This window comes from Myripristis murdjan, chromosome 7, assembly GCF_902150065.1.
Source record: "Myripristis murdjan chromosome 7, fMyrMur1.1, whole genome shotgun sequence".
Classification (NCBI taxonomy): Eukaryota; Metazoa; Chordata; class Actinopteri; order Holocentriformes; family Holocentridae; genus Myripristis; species Myripristis murdjan.
In genome coordinates, this window is record NC_043986.1 from 23,992,769 (window position 1) to 24,014,311 (window position 21,543).

The 21,543-nt window shown below is 45.2% G+C and overlaps 1 protein-coding gene across 5 annotated transcripts in view; it reads right to left on the reverse strand.

Annotated features, from left to right (window-relative positions):
* Positions 1–21,543, reverse strand: part of magi3a (membrane associated guanylate kinase, WW and PDZ domain containing 3a) — a 118,327-nt gene that overhangs the window by 67,163 nt on the left and 29,621 nt on the right. For 3 of the 5 annotated variants that reach the window (XM_030055240.1, XM_030055242.1, XM_030055243.1), the window contains exon 2: positions 3,521–3,532. The exons of the other annotated variants lie outside the window; for them this stretch is intronic. In XM_030055240.1, coding sequence (XP_029911100.1) covers positions 3,521–3,532 — 12 coding nt within the window. The remainder of the gene's footprint in view (positions 1–3,520; positions 3,533–21,543) is intronic. 5 annotated transcript variants of the gene reach the window in all.

Here is a 21,543-nt window from a genome sequence, read left to right on the forward strand (position 1 = left end):
AAGGGCTTAGACTGATGAAAATTTGCATTTTGGAATGACCAAGTAAAAGTCCTGACCTTAATCCTATTGCAATACTGTGGCATGACCCGAAGCAAGCCGCAAGACCTCCCAAGCATGACAATGAGCTCAAACCGTTCTGCAAAGCGGAATGGTCCAAACAATCTACCATGGCCCACGAGACACATTTGGTTGAGATTTACTTATTTCCGCTAAGGAATGTCCTTCCTACCTTCGTTAATCAAGTTCACATACTTTTCCATTCAAGGCTGTCAACGCTCTAGTTGTCTTCCTTTAAGACTTAAGTACAACTGATTTTGTGCGAGTTGTTTATTAAGACTGGACTCATCCGTTAGGACTTGGATAAAAATCGGCTCACCTTTAGAACGCAATTTCTGCGAGAATCCAAGAAATTACCAAAGGTCCACAAACTTTCTCTTGAAACTGCACATGGATCTCAAAATCTCCAAATGTGCCACAGCCGATCTGCATTTGAAAACGAAAGATGAAAGCCGCAGAAAGGTGTGATTTTAAAAGAGAAGAAAGAAAAAAAAAATACAAATAATGGCACGCTCGGTTTTCAAATGGAACAGGGAAGAACATCAAAGCAAGACCCGAGACCTCCACCATTTGTCTGCGTTATACAATGAAATGAACCCATCTTACTGACAACAGGGATAGCCGTTTTATTTTACAACCCCTGGGTCAGATAAGACGCCGGTGAAAAGACGGCTCTCGCGGCCTCCCTCAGACGGACAGAGCCCAAAGGAGATAAAAAAGCCTGTTCTAAAAGAAAGAGAGACACAGGTGGTAAACACAAACAACTGGAGGAGCAGCAGCATCGCTCTCCACTAAATGCACTTTGTCTGAGGGCAAATCGAGAGCCGAATCAGCCTATGATTGATGCCAGTTATAGGTGTCCTCTTCTCTTGCCCCTGGCACAATCATCCTGAGCACGGTGTGAAATGAACATAGGCTCCGATTTATGATATCGGGACGTTGTTATGAAAAATGATAAAAGACAGAAAAGGGGGGGAGAAAGGCGAACACAGCAGTAATTGAATTCTGTGAGGATAAATGTTGGAACGCCAGCCCGTATTGGATGCAGCTCGCTGTAGGGTCCCTTTGAATGAGAATAATAATGAAGAAGAATGGAAAACACACAGAGTTGGGGAGCAGGAAAGAAGGGAGGGGGGCCAGCTTTCAAGATTTGCATCTTCAGTGCCATGATATCACCGTGTGTCAGATTCAGCCTCCCAACACTGCATATTCAATCAAGACTCCACTGGCTTTCACAGGCAGCGTTTGGCTCACTTGGCATGCCATCCGCCTTCATACTCCATATAAATATTAGATGCGGCACACAAAGCAAGAAGTTCACTTATGCTGCAAAGCTGTCTGACGGCACAGAGAAACAGACAAAGACAAAGGGACAGACAAAAGGAAAGGAAGAGGGAAGTCACAATACAGGCGTTGGAGCCGACTGCCTACATAATTGAGAAATGGTAGTCTTCAGTCATTTGCCAGAGATAGCAGAGCCTTCAGTGGTGACGTCAAATTAACACGTGAACGGCTTCGACGGATTGTCTTTTCCGCCGCCGGGCTCCAATCGGGCCCTGGCGTTGTATGGTGGGACAACAAAGAAGCATGGTCGGAGAAATGAAAGGGGAGAAGCGAGAGAGGCAATCAGAGCAGAGAGAAGCATCAATCTTCCTGATGCCTTGTGGGGATTTTAGTCCTGATGACTGTGCAGATACACGGCACAGGTTGTTTTGCCAAGAAGTAAAAGCGGTATCGCGCGCCATTCCTCATCGGGCTGGGAACACATGGATCCGTCACTGTGTGTCTGAAGGCTTCTTCGATGGTGTCAAACCGCAGCTACGACTTCATTAATATGTAATTTCAACACCATGGCATTAAACACTCCTCGGCGGTTGAACTTTTTAACTCCGGCAAAGCTTTGCGTTCCTCCGGTCCCCAGAGCCGGCTCGTCACTGTCGTGCCGCTCATTCCATTTCGATGATGATGCAAAAGATTGTAATGACTTGCAAAACATCAGCGTTACTTTCTGTTACTGTTAACTCCGTCAGACCACCAAGAACCGGGTACCTCTACATTCGCTTTTGTGCTTAAGTTTACCTGCCTGTAGCTGCTAAATAAAATAAATGAATAAAACATGGTGGATTACAGCCCTGTTACTGCACCCGCAGAGAATTTAGAAGATTGGAAAATTATTCTTGATGCTGTTAAAACAACAGGTGACAAAATGCGATGCTGCAGCCTGCCTACGTTAATGATCAGTAATATCTAGACATCGTGACAGAGAGACAAGGACAAGGACATTGCCACATGGTAGAAACTAGATGCAGCTCATGTCATTCATACATACGATTACCAAGGACCTGACAGTATACAGCCATATGGCCTAATTCTCTGGCTCTATTATGACAGTATGATTGATGTTGGAGTGGCTCTACTTATACACAGTGGAGAGGCAGTAGTTAGCGTACTTGAGGCCAATCAGACAGGCTGGCTGCATGCAGAGAAGACATGTTAACTTCTGTCTGTCCTTGAAAGCTGGCACCACTTTGCTCCGTAGCACTCTGAGAATGGGAGCTTTTTGGGTGTGAGCAGCTGCAACAGACCTCCTTTTCCCCAGCTACACAGTATCCCCAGGCATAATGGCAATCTGGAAGAAACGTCCCACCAAAACGCCACCGCCACACAGTCCTGTCCTGCCTCTCCTTCTGAGCGCTCCTCTCTGGGGTTTGAAGTCCTACTGGAAGGACCAGGGGTGGCATGACGTGATAGGTCATGGATGGGCCACGGAGGAGCCGGCGATTATACACCTCTAGCTGTCTGTTGTGCAATAAGCCGAGGTGGCCCTGGGAGAGTTTTACTCCACTTCCCTCTCCGGAGACACAGAAGGATCGTGACAGGTCGCCAGTGTTCTGTTTTGGACAGCCGTGTCACTACAGGACCTTACAGGCGGTTCCTCCAGGGACGGAGCCATTTACAGCACAGCGCTGCCGTGTGCAGGGCCGAGCATGCTGAGTTAACCTACTTACAAAAAGCATCTACTGGCTTTCAAGGGGGAGGGAGAGCGCCGGCAATGAAAGAAAATATATGGAACCGTCAGAAACTCGAGTCAAAGTGGGTTCAGCGTTCACACCGAAAAGGGATGAAAACACTCCATATCACAGCTGAGATTCAATTCATTTTTGGGTCACTGCTTTGGTCAAGGACTTACGGGGAGTGCAAGGAAACTCGTTCCATAAGAGGAGAGCACACCGATCTGTAAAAAGGGGCAATGAATGCTTGGAGTGTGAAGTCGTGACAAATAGCCTCCATTCAAACTTGACTCGTTGGGCTAGTTATGCTGCAAATAAGGCTGGATCAGGCTTCTCACTCGTATGCGGCTCTTTTTCAATAACATTGTGACAGCTGTGCCGGCAATAAAAATGCAGCAGCTCCAGTTACATTTGAAAAGGTAAATATGAGCAAAAAGATGTTGCTCTCTTACCTGAGGTGGTTACTTGAGGATCCACATGGAACAGAAAGAGAAAAAAGCATTTCAATCACCTGGCAATTATGTTTGTGGCATTTGTATTGCTTTCAAGTATTGATGCTTTAAAAGGTGTCAGATTCACTGCTTTTATTCAAATGCCACATCTGGCATTATGTATGCAGTATAGTCTATAGGCAACACAGCAACAATTCTCACAGGACAGGGGCTTCACACAGCCATCTCAGGATACTACCTGAATTGGCTCCCCTGTGCATCTCAGAGAGGCTTCACACATAATAACACAATGCAGTTGTCTTTGCACCAGCCTGTTCTTGTTCTTTTGTATGGTGAACACACACAGCAGGTCTTATATAGGAAGTGGGGCAGATTAAGCTCATATTGATGACATCGGGCTTGGCTTCACTTCAATTCTGAGCAACTTCTGTCTCTCATTCTGTGCCGCCGGAGAGTAAAGCCCACTGCTTCCACAAATTTTACAGAATATAAAATCTCCTTCACTGGTGCTATCTAAGAGGGGAAAAAAAATCCATTCAAAGTCATGATAAAAACGGATTTCAGACGGACTCCTTCCTCGAGACTCGAGAACTGCTGAGAACTGCCACGTGTGCACATACCGTGAAGTGAAAATACAGAGGCGAGGGAAGACAGACACAAACAGGCAATGTGAGTCCTATTAGCAGAGGAAAACAAGCACTATTCATATTCATTAGTGTAAATTGACAAGCTGCCCTAGCCTAGGCATGTAACATGTACAGCAATGCACAGGTATAGTAGTATAAGTGCCCTGAATATGTCACCCCATCAAAAGCAATTCAGGCAATGCATAAGTTAAAAAAAAAAAAAAAAAAACATCCAAACAGCTGCCCTGAGTATATAGAGCACAGAGGCTGCATCCTTGAATAGTCTCTCTCTACTGTAGAAAAAAAAATGCAGAGCAGAGGCTACACTATTTTCTATTTTTTCATTTTATATAGTACACCATCAAAATAACCAGATATGCTTGCAGAGCTGCTGCAGAACAACCGTCGACAATGAAAGTCAAGTTACGCTCGACTGCTGCGTCATACCTGGCACGGTGCCCGCTTTCCAAAACACAAACAGCATATCAACAAGCCTTGTAAGAAGTCATGCCCCGTGATATTCACGTGGCGCTGCTATTAAGCAACTTAATTTAGTGCTGGAACTCCTTTTGGACAAGGTAATAATTATACCTCCAGGAGGCTGAGAGCCGCCCGCGTGCCACAAGCTGCAATCACAGAGGAAGGGCAGATAACGCGACCTCCAACTCATTACAAGTATTCACCACAGTGAAATTATACAGAGTGCTGCAGATCGGCTGCACTTACCTTCCCTCATTACCCATCAGACTCAACTACAGCCCTCTGGGGCGGGATACTAGGATATGGAAGAGAACACCTGCTATCTGTCTTTTAAGACGGCAGAATTAGTTTTCAATCCCTTATTCTATAAAAAGAGATGTGAGACAAAAAAGTGTTTCAGCAGAGAGTATGTGGCCTCTGTGGGCTACCAAGGACACAAACATTATGTATCATCATGCGCACAGACTTGATGTCTTTGGCTTGTTCAGCCCTTGGGTCGTGACCCCTGTCTGAACTGCACAGATGAATTCATCCGTTTTTCCATGTTTCATTACATACAGAGGCTTGACTTTGCATCATAGCTCTCACAGCTGAGATGGATATTCGATGCCAGCTTCCACAGAGCCCTGAGGGTTTCTGTAAACTTTCTCTGAGGTGTGGACAGCTCCGAACAATCAGTCAGCCTGCCAGCAGCCTCCCCTTCTCATTACTCTCAGTGAGACTGACTGGGGAGGGAGGTTTTTTTTTTTTTTTTTTTTTTTTTTTTCTTAACCAGCAGGCGTTCTCTGCACACTCCTAGCGGGGCTCTTGGTCCCCCATCCATCTGCTGGCCGTCCCTCACACTCATTAATTCTGCCCATCCCCAGGTGGCTGCTGGTTGGTGCGATGTGATTAAGCTCAAATGAACCACCAGGAATAAATAGAAGCTTAAGCCTCTCGGAGGAGATTGGGGAGAGAGAGGGAGTTAAGAGAAAGTACCAACAGATACCTCTGATCAAAAGGTGTGAGGGGCTGTTTGTCTCGGAGGGCTCCAGGCTGATGATAAACTGTTTTGACTGCACAGCAACCTGTGTTTGAAGGGTTCCTCCAGGAGGGCTGGAGCATGATAACAGAAATGTCTGGTGGAAAATACTTGAAATCAGATTAGCTTCAACACTGCGGATGAGTGAATTTATAAGAATGCATACAATGTCCTTGTTGGCACTTGACAACAAGCGCAGTTTGAGATGCATTAATCACTGAGCCTGTTAACAACACGCGAACATGCCAACTTCAAGTCGAGGCTCGGCATCTGTCATACCTCGGAGTTTCTCTCCAGCTGCCCGCCCGTGCCCCTCCAAGCCTTCTCTGACTGGCTCCATGCGAATATTATTGAGTGGCTGTCCACCCATTGCCCTCTTCTCTCCCGGGATTGCACTGCTGTGGGCTCACTCAGAGGCCTGTCAACCCCGCTCTTCCCAGTAACTCAGCATATTGACAAGCTGTCTGCAGAATGGCCGGGCCAAGCGGAGCCAGGCTGCTCGGCCAAACAGGGCCGGAGTGTCCAGATAGCACACTGGCCTTTTGAAGTGGACATGATGGATATGCTATCAGACTGGTCCATCTGTCCCGTTGGCGTGGCTATTATATGCATGAGCCCACAAAACCGAACAGAAAGCCTCATGTTTAAGGTGGCGTTTAGCTGTGCTCACTGAATCACAAGGGAGGCTGGGGGAGAAGAACAGCCAGCACTTGGGAACGGCTTCTCTTGTGCGAATTAATGAGTGTGTCTGTGTGTGCACATTTTTTTCATGCGTGCGTGCATGTGACAAGACATCAATTTCCAACATCTTTAGGGAACTGGACATGAATGAGAGCACGGTATAAACCTGAAACAAGCCGAGTTTGGCTTGATGGTGGCGCTAGAGGAAAGGTGATGGGGGTCGCAGAAATCAGTGAAGGTTGCTTTTGGGGTCGTGAATATACACAGCAAATTTGAAAAGATTTGAATTAAAGCTATCACGTTCACAATCAGGACCTGTGGTGGTGGATGCAGTAGAGGTTAGGGCAAATCCAAAATATCCCAAACAGTATCATTTAGTGGATTTGATTACAGTTTGACTTTGTGATTCACTTCAACAACATCGCATCATGAAGGAAACAGAATGCGGCGGCACGACTGATGTGAGAGCGTTGTCAAAAGTAAACACTGATGGACTCGTGATGAGATGTTAGTGGGGCTAATGAGAGCCATGACTGCGAGGCGTTTTCTGCAAAAACAATTTGAGTTTAACGGCCTCTCTGCGGACCCCGTATGACACAATTCCACATTTTAGCCTAGCCCACCTCTTTTTCTTCTTTTCTCCATAAACCAGTATTCTGTATTGTGCATTCTCAGAATCAGCACAGGCTGACCTCCTTCTCCTCCTCTAGGGCTTTTCATCATTCCTTCAGCCTTAGTTTCCTAGTTTCACAGGTCCACTCCACCTAATCACAGCCATCTGGGCCTGTTAGGCCCCTGGAATGCGTACGATTGTTCCAAGGGTGTAAAATCCCTTCTAGAGGTTTAGAAGCTGCTAGTTAGTCTATAACTAGTAGTTCATTATATTTGAATGGGAAGTCTTTAAAAACGTGGACATACCCATACAAGCAGCCTGCCAATCAGCAAATACATGATTCTGATTCAGTTCTTACTGCATTTAAATTTGCATTTTATATACATACATACTTATATATACACACACACACTCACTGATATATATTTCAAATGAAGAATGGGGGAAATATTAATGTTTTGCCATTACATTTGTACAATTTCAGTAGGCTACACTGAATCATGTACACTCACCTATGGGTCAGCCTAAGCATTTTGCTGATACTTAGGGTTGCTGTAACTAATTTTGCTAATGCCTCTATTTTAGTAATTGCAAAATCCAGGACTTAATAACCATTATATAACTTATCTGAACTTGCATACGGCTGATGCCACCATGCCCTGAAATGTGAAAATGCACCACAGCGGAGTAGTGCACAGCCGTATTACTGAGATCACAGAGGGCAGCAGATCAACAAGACAGCCACCTGTTTATTCTGAAGTCTGTAGTGGTTGTGCAAAGATCCATTTCCAGTGTAAGAGCAGCTTTTTTGAGACATCAGACGGAGATTTAGACCCAGAGATGAGCGTCAGGACCTGGTTCACTGCAGGGAAAAAAAAAAAAAATCCGAGCAACAGCCTATAATTTAGAGACAGAGCCTTCATAGGACTGAGGAAGAGATGTGTCATAATGACAGCTGTACAGCAAGGGGGGAAACAGACAAGTGACATATCGCTAAGGTATATGTACATAAGAGATAGGATAATCCCTTATGATCTACTATGATCTCCAGATATGAATAATTCACAGAAAGCCGTCTTAAGCCCCGGATATTACTCATGCTGCTTTTTATTTCCTCTTATTCTTATGCACCAAACAGGAAAGAAACAGATACCTGACATGGTATACTGTATTTATATCCATGTACAGTAAAAAGCATGGTGTACCTCCTCTGATGGAATGGATCATAATCCTGACGTGCTGTTGCAACAGAGGCAGTGAGACAGTCACACTAAATTTCACAGCTCGCATTTCATTACTACTACCCCGCTGCTTCGGGCACAGCTGACCCTTGACCTCTTCCACCAGGCCGTCCTCTTCGACAAAGACCTGAGGGTGTGAAGTATGTGGGTCCCACGCATTTCCACTGTGCGCTGAAACCTAAACTGGTTGGAGCGCGAGTAAGGCATGCAGAAAACTGCGGCAGGAAGGACCAGCCCCTCCGCATTCTGAAATTCTCCACACATTCCAAATCCTTCCAGAAGGGAAATGAATAGCAACCTCCCCACCCCTTCACAAAAAAAAAAAAAAAAAAAAAAAGGCAGGCAATGTTCATTTCTCATATTTCAACACGCAGCTACATTAGCCGCTATCGTGCATGTCTCATTAACATCAACACTGAGCGGGAGCGTGGCTTGATGGGTTGCGCACATAATGAGGCCTGAGATGAGTTCTGAAAATCAGCTCGCGCGCGGCCTGTTTCTCATTCCAGGTACATGACCTTTGCGAATTAGGGAGCGCCTGCTGGACCTGACAGCCCATCCGCTTCCCCAGAAGTCGGCACTCGATCCCTAACACAGACCCATCAGCTATAAATCACACAGCGGGGTGTAACTCCTCAGTTGTCACGCTTGTTTTATCGCCGCCTCATAAACGTTTGAATATATGTTTAGGGTATAGCCTCGGCTTATAGGAAGGGATTTGCGGGTAGATGGCCGGTGCATGCATTCGTAGTTGTGTGTGTGCTGAGGTAATGACAGAGCTTTGGGTTGGGGGTGGGGCCTGGAGGGCAATAACTCGTCCCCCTTGGCACTTGGTTATTGCTGCCCTCCTCCAGCTTCTTTACTTAACTATGCTAAGTACATGCTGATGGATACCAGTCATTACCTCCACATCATTAATCATAGCTCACTGATGGGATAGACCAGGCTGAACTGGACTTACAGCCACCAGAGAGAGCAGATACCCTGTAATAGGTTGTGCGGCACCATATGGGTATTGTTTAGCCACGTCTTTTCCCATTAAAACACAATGAGATCCTGGTTGCTGAGCTTCTTGTGGGTAATACAAGCTTAAGACCGCATCCTTCGGGTATGTGCTGCTTTATGTGGGCCCCATAGCCGCGCCGAGCAAAAGAGGCCCTGTCACACATCCTCCACAAAACAAACAGCTCGCAGCGTGCGTCATGCGGGTGAGACATTTCGTCCGACGTTCCCGAACACCTGCCTGAGATCATCCGTCGCGGAGGAGGAACGCGCGCCGCTCCTCTGCCGCTCGGCCCCCCCCGGCCTAAGGCGTTGTGGTAAGTCTTTAATTTGTGCTGAACTGTACGCTATTGTTGCAAATCAATTACCATCTGGAATTATAACTAAGACTGACAGGCCGCCGTAGGCTGCAGAATCGGGATGAGAGACTACAGAGACTCCTTCAGAGAGAGAGGGAGCGTTGGTGCTGCTTTAGTAATGCAGTCATATTTCATCCCATGCAGCAGGGTGCAGCGGTACCTAACAGAAGCCTAGGGGACCCCTGCTGTTTCGCCTCAGCCCCACAGACAGAGTGGGCTGCGTGGAGAACTGCCTTGTCTAATTATGCGGCGGGAAAATAGCACAAATGACTTAATTTTAATGCAATGGGGAGGAAGGGAGAAATTACTCTGGCTTATTAACTTATGCAGAATGAGGACACATTCGCTCCCATTCGCTTGGGAGGCTCGCTCGATCCAAAGCGGCGGCAAGGCGCCAAGCCAGGTATAATGTATAATGATCAGGATGAAAACGGTGTGGCAGTAGAGGCAGGTGGAACGGGGCTGGGAGACGGAGCTGCTCCAGAGCAGAACGGTTGAAAGGTCAAGCATGTCGAGCGCCGAGCAAAGGTGGCCATGATCTGAATCTCTGAGATGAGGCAGAAAGGGAAAGAAGGGAGAAGGGAAGGGGAGTTAGAAAATGAGAAAAAGGGAGAAGGAAGGGTGGGGGGACTTAAACTGAGAGTGGCTGAGAGAATACAAAATACATGGAATTAAAGAGCAGAGCAGCAGAGAAAATGCTGTGCCTTTCACCCCCTTCTTCAGAAAATTCAAAAAAGCTTTTCTATATAAAACATCTTTAAATCCAGTCTAAAAATAAATGATTGAAAACAGAGATCCAATCCTTGTTTTTGTGAACTGCAGTTTCATTTTACATTTTGAATATAGCACGCTGAGAGGATGGACCCCGTGCTGTTGTTCTGTGTTTGCTCTGTGGCCAGGACCTTGTTCACTGTGAAGGCTTGTGGTACTTCAGCCCCAAACCCCATGGATTCACATCACTCAACTGTTTTCCCTCTCGTAAGCGGGTCCAATAAAAACAACAATATGATACGAGAAATGCGTGTGATCCATGGCAGTGCTATCGCTAATGTACCCACAAAGTTTCAGCTATATGAGTATTACAGCACTATTCAAGATAAAGTACCTTGACTAGCCGGCCGCCCACGTACTATTAGGCAGCACAAACTGAGCTGGGAGGGGGGAATTGGTTAACTAATGCACAGCAAGGAGGGACAGTAACCGACCCTTTATTTATCAACCCATTTGCTTAATTAAATAGAAGACATTACGAGTGGATTTGAGGTGGCTGCATTATCAGCAGATAGAACTAATTAGTGTCTAGATGGTATTTAATTACGGAAAGCATTTTGGAATTATACACACCATTACACTGTTTCTCTGCCCTGTCAAACGGTGTATCAGGCAGCCGTGCTGGAGACAGAGGTGGCATGAGAGAGAACGAGCAGTGGAGTGGAGTGGGAAAGAGGGAGAGAGAAAGCGAATGAGGCGGACAGAAAGATGGAGGCTGACGGCCGAACGGGAGAAGGTGACAGACTGTGGTTTTGTTTAACGAGCATGCACGCTCTCGCAGTCGCAGAGGGCTTCTCTCACCTACAACATGCACCCTCTTCTCACCCTCGGTAGGTATATGTTCCCCCTCAGGGCTGGAGGATGTAGAGACAAAACAAATGGAGAGCTACAGCATGTCAGCACGTACCACTGTGTGTATATTCTGTGTGTGTGTGCACATGCAATAGCATATTTCAGCGTTCAGTCATGGCTGTGCCAGCCGCAGCAGAGCAGGGTTCAACAGGGGCACCAAGCTATCTGATCCGCTGTTGTTCACCAAAAGCACGATGGCAGCGCTACTGGCTCTCAGCACCTCTGTGTCGTGTCTAGCTCCCTCTGTCCTGGGATATTTCATAGTTATTTTATTCGTGCCCTTTGGCAATGATAGATTTTTTCCCCCTCAGCCACTTCTTTTTGGAACATCAATCCAAGTCTTTATCTGCAATAGCAAATTCTCATTACTGGTATCTAAAGAAGACTTAATACCGCAGAATTTCAACTCGAAAAAGTCGACAACCTAAGCTCCCTCGCTCTTTTTTTTCGGTCAACAGATCCATCCAGGAGCCTCTGTTAGGAGCCTCTGTTAAGGTGTCAGGCGTGAGGGCCGTGGGACAGTCGACAGAGTCCGTCTGCTGGAGCTCTGACAAAATCTGACAGGATGAGTGACTATCCCTGTGCCTCGTCGAGGGAATGCAGTGCAGAGACGGAGCTTTCCCCCCACCAGGTTTATCTGAGGACACTTTGTTTCGGAGATAATCTGCTCATCTGATCTGTGGATCAACTTACAATTCATCAAATGAGTCATGAAATGAGTCTACATCGGTGGCACAGATTACATCTAAATTCTGCTGTTTCGAATGGCTCTTAAATGGATGAGACAACATTATGAATTGTGAGATGTAAATCTATTAAATCGGCATCTATTCTGCGGAAATGGATCAACATAACCACGATTGCGGGGGCCATAAGGGCATCTATCCATCATCTTGTTAAGTGGGTTTTAATTCCTCATCTGATAACCATCATTAGCTAATGACTGACTACTGACCCGTCATTATGCAGTGGAAGCCACGGCTCGCTCCAGCCAAAGAGCTGCTTTGCCTTTTTGCTCCTCTCCTAAATGAGGCCCCCTGATGGTTTAAGCCTTAGCATTTGCCCAGTTATAGTGGCTGGGAACTAAAAATAAACTCGGAGGAATGGCCCATAGGCTCCAATGCCTTCTGCCCCGTGCACGCACACTCCAGCCCAAGCGGCAGTGTCCTCAGTCAAAGGAGTAGATGTCCTTGAGAGAGTGGCATGATGGCTCACTTGGCAGCTTGTTTTCTCTCTTTCTCTGTCTCTCCCTCCTCTTCCTCTTTCGTTTGCTTTCCCTATAGCCGGCTTGAGTGGATGGCTAATAACAAAACGCTGCCGGGGAGAGCAAAATGGAGATTGGACATGGACGCGTCTTCTACACCAGCTGATCCGTTTTATCTCGCTGCCAGCACAGACCGAAGCTTGTCCCTCAGTGGGGGACTTTCTGACAAAATAAGAAAGAGGAATGCAAGTTTTTTTTTTTTTTTTTTTTTTTATCTAGCCCAGTCGGCTGTTTTGGAGCTGTTTCATGAAATATTTGCTCACTCTGAGATTAAGCAATGGTTTGCTTTGGAAGACATTTGGGATATTCTAGATGCAGAGCTGTTGAGACTATTTGACTGAACATATAATCTAAGCAAGGTTCAGAGGAACAGCCACACCACAGTGGTCTACAAAAACATCATTTATAATCTACCCTCTCCTCAAGTCACACAAGGCCTGCACACGCACGCACACACTCATCAGTTTCTGAAGTGCCGTCATTAAGTCCCCTCTCAGGGTTGACTTTGCCAGAGGACCACAATTCCCAGCAGCGAGCACTGCAAAGCCGCTTCCTCTCTCCAGCACATCTAAATAGCTCACACCGCAGCTCTGATTTCAGATGATGATTAGAATTGCAATCATACGATTAGGAATGAATGCCTCCTGGCCACCGTGTCTTCCTGGATGTTTGAGGTCCCATGAATAATACAGTGTTAGTGAGGGGACAGGAGTGACTCAAGTTACTGGCAACAGCAACCAACAGTTCTGCAGCATTCAATCAGCAACACACACAAATACTGAACACGGGCATATTCCTTGATACTTTTCTAACAATGAGATATGACAAATTGCATGTTATGTAACTGTATTCAAATTAGTGTTCTTACCATTGTGCAATGGCAGACAAAACTAAAACTTTTAAATACTGTTCTAAAAAATGTTTCATACCCAATTTTGTCCGTTTGTAAATGAAACTTTGCTGGGTGTCATCAGGTTAGATATCAGAATTGTGTGTCCCAGCATCTTGAAATCACCTCATCATCACAATGTGATTCTACTGAAAGATGATAAACTAGAAGACTCCACTATTTTATTTCTGAAAAAGGTCAGTAAGTCAGTGAGTGGCACTCCGGTTTCGAGTGTGAAAATACTGTGTGATATACCTGTGATAATACCTGTGTGGAAACACTTTCCTTGATTTCCAACATGGGATGGTCACAATTACTCACCAGCCTAAATCAAATAAAAAGAAAATTCTCAATAATAATAATAATAAAAAAAACGCCTTTCTGATCATAAGGCTTCAGTGTTCTTACACAGCTCAGACAGATGAAATTAAAGTTGTTCTGAGATGGCACACAATGCAAAAAAAATCTGATGAAATAAGGGTTGCTGACCTGATGCTTATCTCTTTGTATCTCTTTGTGGTTACACAGATGAAAATAGCTGGGAACTTTTTGATGCACATTACCCTGAGAGCTGATGTAACATAAAGCAGCTGAAAGGGACTTAACAAAATGTATTCCATCCATCCATACAGCACACTGAGAAACTGATTTATAGTACAAAAAAACAAACAAAAAAAAAACAGATGCTGAGATTGGGGGCAAAGTTCACGTTGGTCCACATTGTGTATGCTGTTGTTTCTGCAGATGCTGTGGCTTGGCTGTAATGGCTGTGCCGCAGTGCACAGATTGTCCTTGGGACTGGGCATAAATCAGAGCCTGGGAGAGGGGCTCCGTGGTCCAATCGTCTGCCAGGGAAACGCTGTACTTAATTAACCTGTATCCGCTGAGCAGGGCTCACTCAAACTTCTACAGCTACTGATGTCTGAGGAGGAGGACAAGGAACGGCGACGGAGGGAGGAGCCGAAACCTCGACCGTTATTTAAAAGATAAAAGCGCGACGTCCCTGTGGTTAAAGACGCAGGGAATATTTCCGTTTTTCATACGGTAGCTGTCATAAAGGAACTTGAGACGGCCTGGGGCAAATGTAAATGATTTTATTTTATGTTATTTAACCTTTGTTTAACCCGTTGGGGAAACGTCTCATTTTCAATTATAATTCAATTATAACTGTACCACTTAAATATCTCCACTATTCACAGAGGATCAACAAATACTGAGGAGGCCGCCTGCGCATGTTTAAGAAGTGGACGTAAAATGTGATATTTAAACCAAGTGTGATAATATTACTGCGGTAATAGTAGATAAAGACCATGTTTGCTCAGCAGCCTTTAATAGCCCTGACCTCAGCTCCTGGGACTGCAAATTGCCCACCATTTCTGAAACTACACATATTAGCCTTAACATTAAGTCAATATGACTGCTCCTGTTCATGCCACGATGTTTTCCAACTGTTCCTCTCCTGCGGACAATCCTTTAGTCATTAGGATTCCAGTATTTATCCACGCACCACAGGGATAATGTTTTTCAAGTCCAGTGTGGCTAGCCACTGCCATGTTAATTGCGGCTCTGACACATACTTTGAGCGGAAACTGCAGCGTATGCTAATTGTTGAGGTGAAACGAGGCCTCAATCACCCAGCATGCATCATTACTTGGAGCCTGTGGGATGTTTGTTTTTACCCATTCAGAAAGAGGAGATCAGCTCAACACGGTTCATATTTAAAATCAAACAAACCTCAACCAAAAAAAAAAAAAAAAAAAGAGAGAACAATACCGCCCCCACATTCCTGTCTCTCTCTACATGACAGAATGAGATGCTGGCCTCTTCCCTACGGCACACCAAGACAGCAATGTTGTTTTTTCTTCTTCTGCACGCCCCTGACAGCTTGCGCCACACAATCTCTTGGGCGGCCTTATTTTGCCTCATCTGAATATTTATGAATGTTGTTGAGCGGCCACATTCCATTATCAGGGAGATTGCCTGGCATGAGGCTCCCAATCCTTTCACCCTGATCACGTCTGTCTGGGAGCCCTGCACTTCATCCAATAGCAGTCTGTATTTCACCGTGCCTGGCTGCCACCGGAGTTGCTAGCCTTATGGAGAAAAATGAGAAGCAAAAAGCAGTGAGGGGAAGGAGGGTGGCAAGCAGTCAAGTCCAAAAAAAATCCATATAGGCGTTAGATGAATGGTGTTTTCAAGGTTAAAAAGCCTAAATTAAATCAACTAATTCTCTGAGGTGGGAGTACACACAATTGTGCTCCCACCTTCCCTGACAGTGGAATGAGTCAAACTCACAGGGAAGAGGTAACGCCGAACCCCACCTATGAGACTATGGGAGGAAGCAACACATCAACATGAATAGGTGCCGCTGAATTTGAGATTACTCCGGGTCTCTGCAGGGTCTCTATTTTTATCGGCGCTTCCTGTACGATGGTGGTAAAAAAAACAAGATCTGTTGACAACCACAGCTGGCTGCGGATCCAAGATCGAGGGCAAAACACGAGGCGGTCAAGGAGCTGTAGCGGGTCCGCTCGCGCACAATGTTCTCATTGTTCCTCGCCTGTGTTAGAAGTGGGCGGATTTTTACTAACATTCTCTATTCACTCGGCTGAAAACAAACACTGGTGAATAGCAGGAGGGGAAAGGCCGACCCAAAATTGCCTGATAAGAATCTGGTCCAGCATTTAGGGTTTTTACCTTCCTTACATGTGGGGAGTGGGGGGGTTGTTGTTGAGAAGACATCCGATATGGAAAGGTTCCTCCAAGGTAAAAGCACCTCAGCTGTTTATGGCTGTACATAGTGTATGAGAACACAAAGGTAATAATTACTCTGAATGCTGACTACTGAACAAGTCCAATGTCTAGTTTGCATTTCACTGTGATAATGACACAACTGCATCCACCTCTGTCTGCTACCTTGTCATATGTTTAATCATATATGTATATGTGGCCGCCTGCTTAATTACTTTACAGGAATTCAATTCACATTCAATTAGAGCAAGACGTACAGGAAAGGACTTCCATCCTCGGGAGAATCCACAAAAGAGCTCTTAAACTTACTCATCGCCACTGACGCACTATTGTTACGCACACACACACACTCTGCCTCCAAGGTATCTGTTTCTGCCTTTTTTTGGATTGTGTTGAAAGCAAAAACATGACAAATATAATAAGTGCTCATGTCATCCTACCCATATAACCCAGAGGAAATGTTCAAATAAATTCACCATGGCAAAACATTGCTGTGAGAGAAAACTGGTGGGATGCGCTGAGAGAAAAGAGAAAACACACAAACAGGAGCCAAATATACACACACGACCAATTCTCATACGAGAGCCGTGTTTTCATGAAAGTCAACCATGACAAGAGCAACTGCAGAGAGCGCGCGCCCGTGTGCCCGCACACAGACACAGCAAGGTAATGGGAGAGCCACTTTATTTGTTCAAGTAGATTCTGCAGTGGGAAACGATATCAGCGCTGCTTCTCCACCTGCTACATGTGCAGCGTGTCCTATTCCCACTCGTCTTCCTTCTGGTAATCTTTTATGCAACGGGTAGCAGCACAGCCCTGTGCTTAATGCAAAGGCTAGAGATTTGATTGCCAAGGTGGAGATGCGAGTAATTTCGAAACAATCTCAGGCCACAGGGCGCGCGTGAAGCCGTGGCTGAAGGAGGGAGGTGGGGAGAAGAAGACGGATCTTAGATTGATGATGAATGACTGTGGAAGAGGACGCAGGGCTCGCCGAATCAGAATATTCTGCCGCACCTGCTACAAGGGCGATTACTCATTGTTACACACTCAAGGTCTCCACGCGAATCACTCTGCCCTGCATAACAACCTCCACTTTACAGCCAAAACCATCGGCTCAGACTCAAAATTCCAGCACTTCGACACAGACACACACCCTCACTCACCCTTAAATGTAAACATCACTTGACACCACTCTAATCAGCCTTTCAACAACTAATCATCCTGCTCTTACACGTCGTTTTGACAGAAATGAGCATTTAAGCGGCGAGATGTGTGAATGTGCATGCATGTTTGGCGGAAAGACATCGGCGGCCTGCTCGCTCTCTCAGACGTATACTGGCAGCAAGAGTCAAGGTCATGCGTGCGGAGTCATGCTGTGGCTATGTGCTGCACATAGCTCACTGCGCCCAGGGAGCAGCATGCACCGCACAAAGCAGCGAGGGGCAGGCGGAGGTAATTGGGGCACAATCACTTTTGTAGAACTGTCAGCGATAGATCTCGTGACATATCATGGTCTTTCACGGAATGTCACTCTGAATTGTTCGGCTCTTTGAGGAATGACCTTCCCAAAAAGCGTCCTGGCCGCACGACGAGTCCTCGTGTTGGGGAGAGATAAGACCCAACAATGTTCCCTCAGCTGGTAATTAATGCTTTGGGTGGGTAGGAGGATGGGGTATAGGGGAGGGTGAATTCTTGGAAACTAGCGAGGGGGTGAGTGGCTGGTGGGGGAGGTGGGTGCTATAGCTCTGGAAAATGTCTTGCATTCTAATAGGCCCCATTATGTTAATACCATTACATAAATTCCAAGAGAATGGGAATGCAGTTGTGAGGCAAGTTGGGAGAACTAGTGTGTTAAAACAGAGCGGCTGATAAGATTGTTGGGCTGTAATGGTCTGAGCAAGAAAAGTGGTGCTGACCAAATCTGGGGGGGGGGGGGGGGATGATAGATTATACAGATTACAGATTCTGTATGTTTACTATGTGAGATTGGAAGAAAGCAAGGAATTCCTTTTGATCCAGTTGTAAGAAGGTGGAGGGAAAAAGAGAAGGTTTAGTTCTGCCCTGTGATCTGAAGGGTTCAGACAAGCAGATCTAAAGTGATTAGGTCTATGATGAGCTGGCCTGTGGAGGGCAGAGCAAACAGACGGATGCAGACAGAAGAAGTGAGGGTTTATTTTGTCACACTGGGACTCTGTGGCTTTCCTACTAGTTCACATCCTCAAGTTATGTCCACACTTAAGCGGCGGAAATGTGTAGTGTTCCGCCCACACAACGCCACACTAGTGTTCAAGATTCAAGATTCAAGATTCAAGATTTATTCGTCACATGCATGAATGTACAGGTACAGCAGCAGTGAAATGTAATTGCAACAACTCCAGCACTGTGCAAGTAAAATAAATAAATAAATAAATAAAAATAAAAATAAAAATAATAATAATAATAACGATAATAATAATTAATAAAATAAAATAAAATAAAAATAAAGATAAAATAGAAAGAATATATGACATTCCTATATACAATGAACAACCTGTATACAAAATGCTTAAAATCCCCTATTAAACACACAGGTCTACATGCATGCCCTGTGTACATTCTGCACACATGCATTCTAGACGATGAACTAAATCATATGGCAATTTAACATAATCTCCGTTTTCCCCGTCCAAGCTACAATGCCAGAAAAGTATTTTCAAACCTGCACACCTATGAAAGGGTTTTCAAAAAATTCCCCATTTCTACAGGTGGAAAACATTGTTTTGGTGTGGTTGGAAGGCCAAACGAAGGAAAGAAGATGCCTGTTCAAATTTAACCAGCTTAACCAGTGCATCGAAGAAAAAAAAAGAAAAAAATGATTTCATTTGAAATCACATAAGAATCTTGGTTTACTGTATGTTTGTGTGTGTGAAAGAGAGACAGAGAAAGAGCAAGCACAAATGTATTTAAATTACACCTTGGAAAATCGTGTGAGACCTTGGCATTTCTACATCCATCTCAGATTCGTTCATAGCTGTTGACAGTCATGTAGAGCCCATGAAATCATCTGGTGCGACCAATAAGGAGGCAGGAGGAAGTCCGGCCCCTCCTTCCCACGAATCAGTAATGTTCCTCTGAGAGAATGCACTCTGCAGCAAAAACAGCTCCTTACAAAGACAGGAAGGAAACGACTGAAAGGGGCAGCTATGAAGTGGATCTAGGCCCTGTGAGTAATTGAAAACATTAGTCCCTCTGCGATAATGAGATTACACCAAATTTCCCAGGGAAATCTGCTTTGAAGCGATGAGGTAAAGCACTTCGATGTCAACGCTCACAACCACTGACTCTTGCACACAGAAAATACCTGCTTGGTGAGGCTGACGAGGAGTCCTATCATTCTGCCTTACAACATACAAAAGATTCAAAAGAGCTATTTTACCCCCCTCTTCCACCAAATAAAATTTGTCAGGAGCCGCAAAACATATTCGATAACACAGCTTATAAAGTCCTGTATACAGTTATACAAAAACTATTGTTTGGTAAACACCAAAGGAAAAGAAAAAGGAAAAAAAAAAAAAAAAACTCTTATGAAGAGAAGAAAAAAAAAATACACTGGCATGTGTAGGCCTACTCTGAAATAAATTAAACACAGAAATACGCAGGCCTATTTGAGTCCTCTGAAACACATAAAACATGTAGCTAAAATAATAATAAAAAAACAGGCCAGACTTTTCTTTTTTTGCATTTATCCATTTAGCTGGCCAGGACTGTGGGTCAGGAACTCAAGATTAGCCACCTGCAGGGAGAGGTACCAGGCTGTAGACGTAGTAGGATGTGATGCATGCTTTTGTTTATTTATTTATTTATTTATTTATTTATTTCAGTGTCCCAGTATCACCTCGAACCCCAAGATAAGAAAATTGTCCAGTGTGCAACAAAAACGAAATAAAAAAAAATAACTGTCATTTCTTCCTGTGCTATTTTTTGGTCCAAGCTACAGGGAGCCACTGCAGAGGGGCTGAAGAGCCACATGCGGCTCCGGAGCCGTGGGTCGCCCCGACAGAGGCCAGCAGGCAGCAGTCTGTCAGTGGAGATTCGGCAAAGTCTTCAAAAGCATGGGAAATGAAATTATTGATTTTAATCTGGAAACTTCACAAAGCACTACATTTCCTACACCCATTTTATTTTCACATACCAGTGATGCTGCAGTTGAAAAATCTTCATTTATTGTACACAGCGTAATGCCCCAGTTGGCAATCATAGTAAAAGGCCAATATCTGCACCGAAATGTTTAAATCCAGTGACTAATTGTTTTCTATGGCATTTACTTTGGCATTAACTATTATGGTATTTTGGAAAGGGATAGTGTGTACTAGGACACTTGAGGTAACATGGCTTTGAGTGTGTTTTCTGGATCACAATTGAGCTTGATGAATGATTGATTCGATAGAGAAAATCATGGTGCACGTTCTACCTGATCCAAGGTGAAACTCTCTGTTCAAAGGGAAAGTCTTACTGCCGACTCTCCCAGGAAATATGAAATTTGGCAAGCATCGAGTATTTGTTGTTTGAGGAAGGTTTTGAAGTTTGATTTGATACTGACGTTGTTTACTGGGGCCTGGATGGAGCTGTTGTAAAGGCAGAGTGACTAACGGAGGTCGAACATCCTGAATGATACTGGTGATTTTCCATCTCACACTGGCCTAAATTCACCCACCACACGATAAAAAAAAAAAAAAAAAAAAACACCTCGGATGCACATACACACACACTTGGAAGACAGAAAAGGACACACACTCCCATTCAGGCACACAGTCAATAGACCCCATCAGCTCTTAAATTAATGAGGGTGGTCCAGAGACCCTGGTGGTAATGACACAATTAACTCCTCATCTGGCATTTCCATCCAACGGCTCTTTAAGAGGAGAACAGCCAGCAGTTGCAGAGGCAGAAGTCAGAGGAGAGAAGCACAACAACAGCCAGCGATGACCTTTTTGGGGGGGAGGGAGGGGTGGCGGGGAGGGAGGGTACACTCCTTCAACTTTGAAAAAGGGGGAGGACAGAGGAGAGAGAGGAGAGACCGGGAGGAGAGGCAGGCAGGGTGCAGCCGAACCAGGTAAACAATGTAATTTAGAGAATGTCAGAGGCAACGACAGCTGACTGAGAAGGCGAGGGAATAGCGGGAGATGGGAATGAGTCTAAGGACGAGAAGGAGCAGGGGGAGAGAGAGAGAGAGAGAGAGGCAGAAATAAGAAATAGATTGATTGAAAAGACAGGAGAAGGGGCAGCAAAACCAAGCGTCAACACCAAAGCAATTACCCACTATAGCGTGTACCTCTCCTTTACCCTCTAGCCCGGCACCCATGGGAGAGGCCTGAGGGCGAGAGAGCAGAGCCGTCTCCTCTCTGACCTCATCATTTGAACAGGATGGTCCCCAGGTGGCCCACTGGGCATTTAAACAGTGCACAGGCTGTCCATACAGAGGGGTACACACATC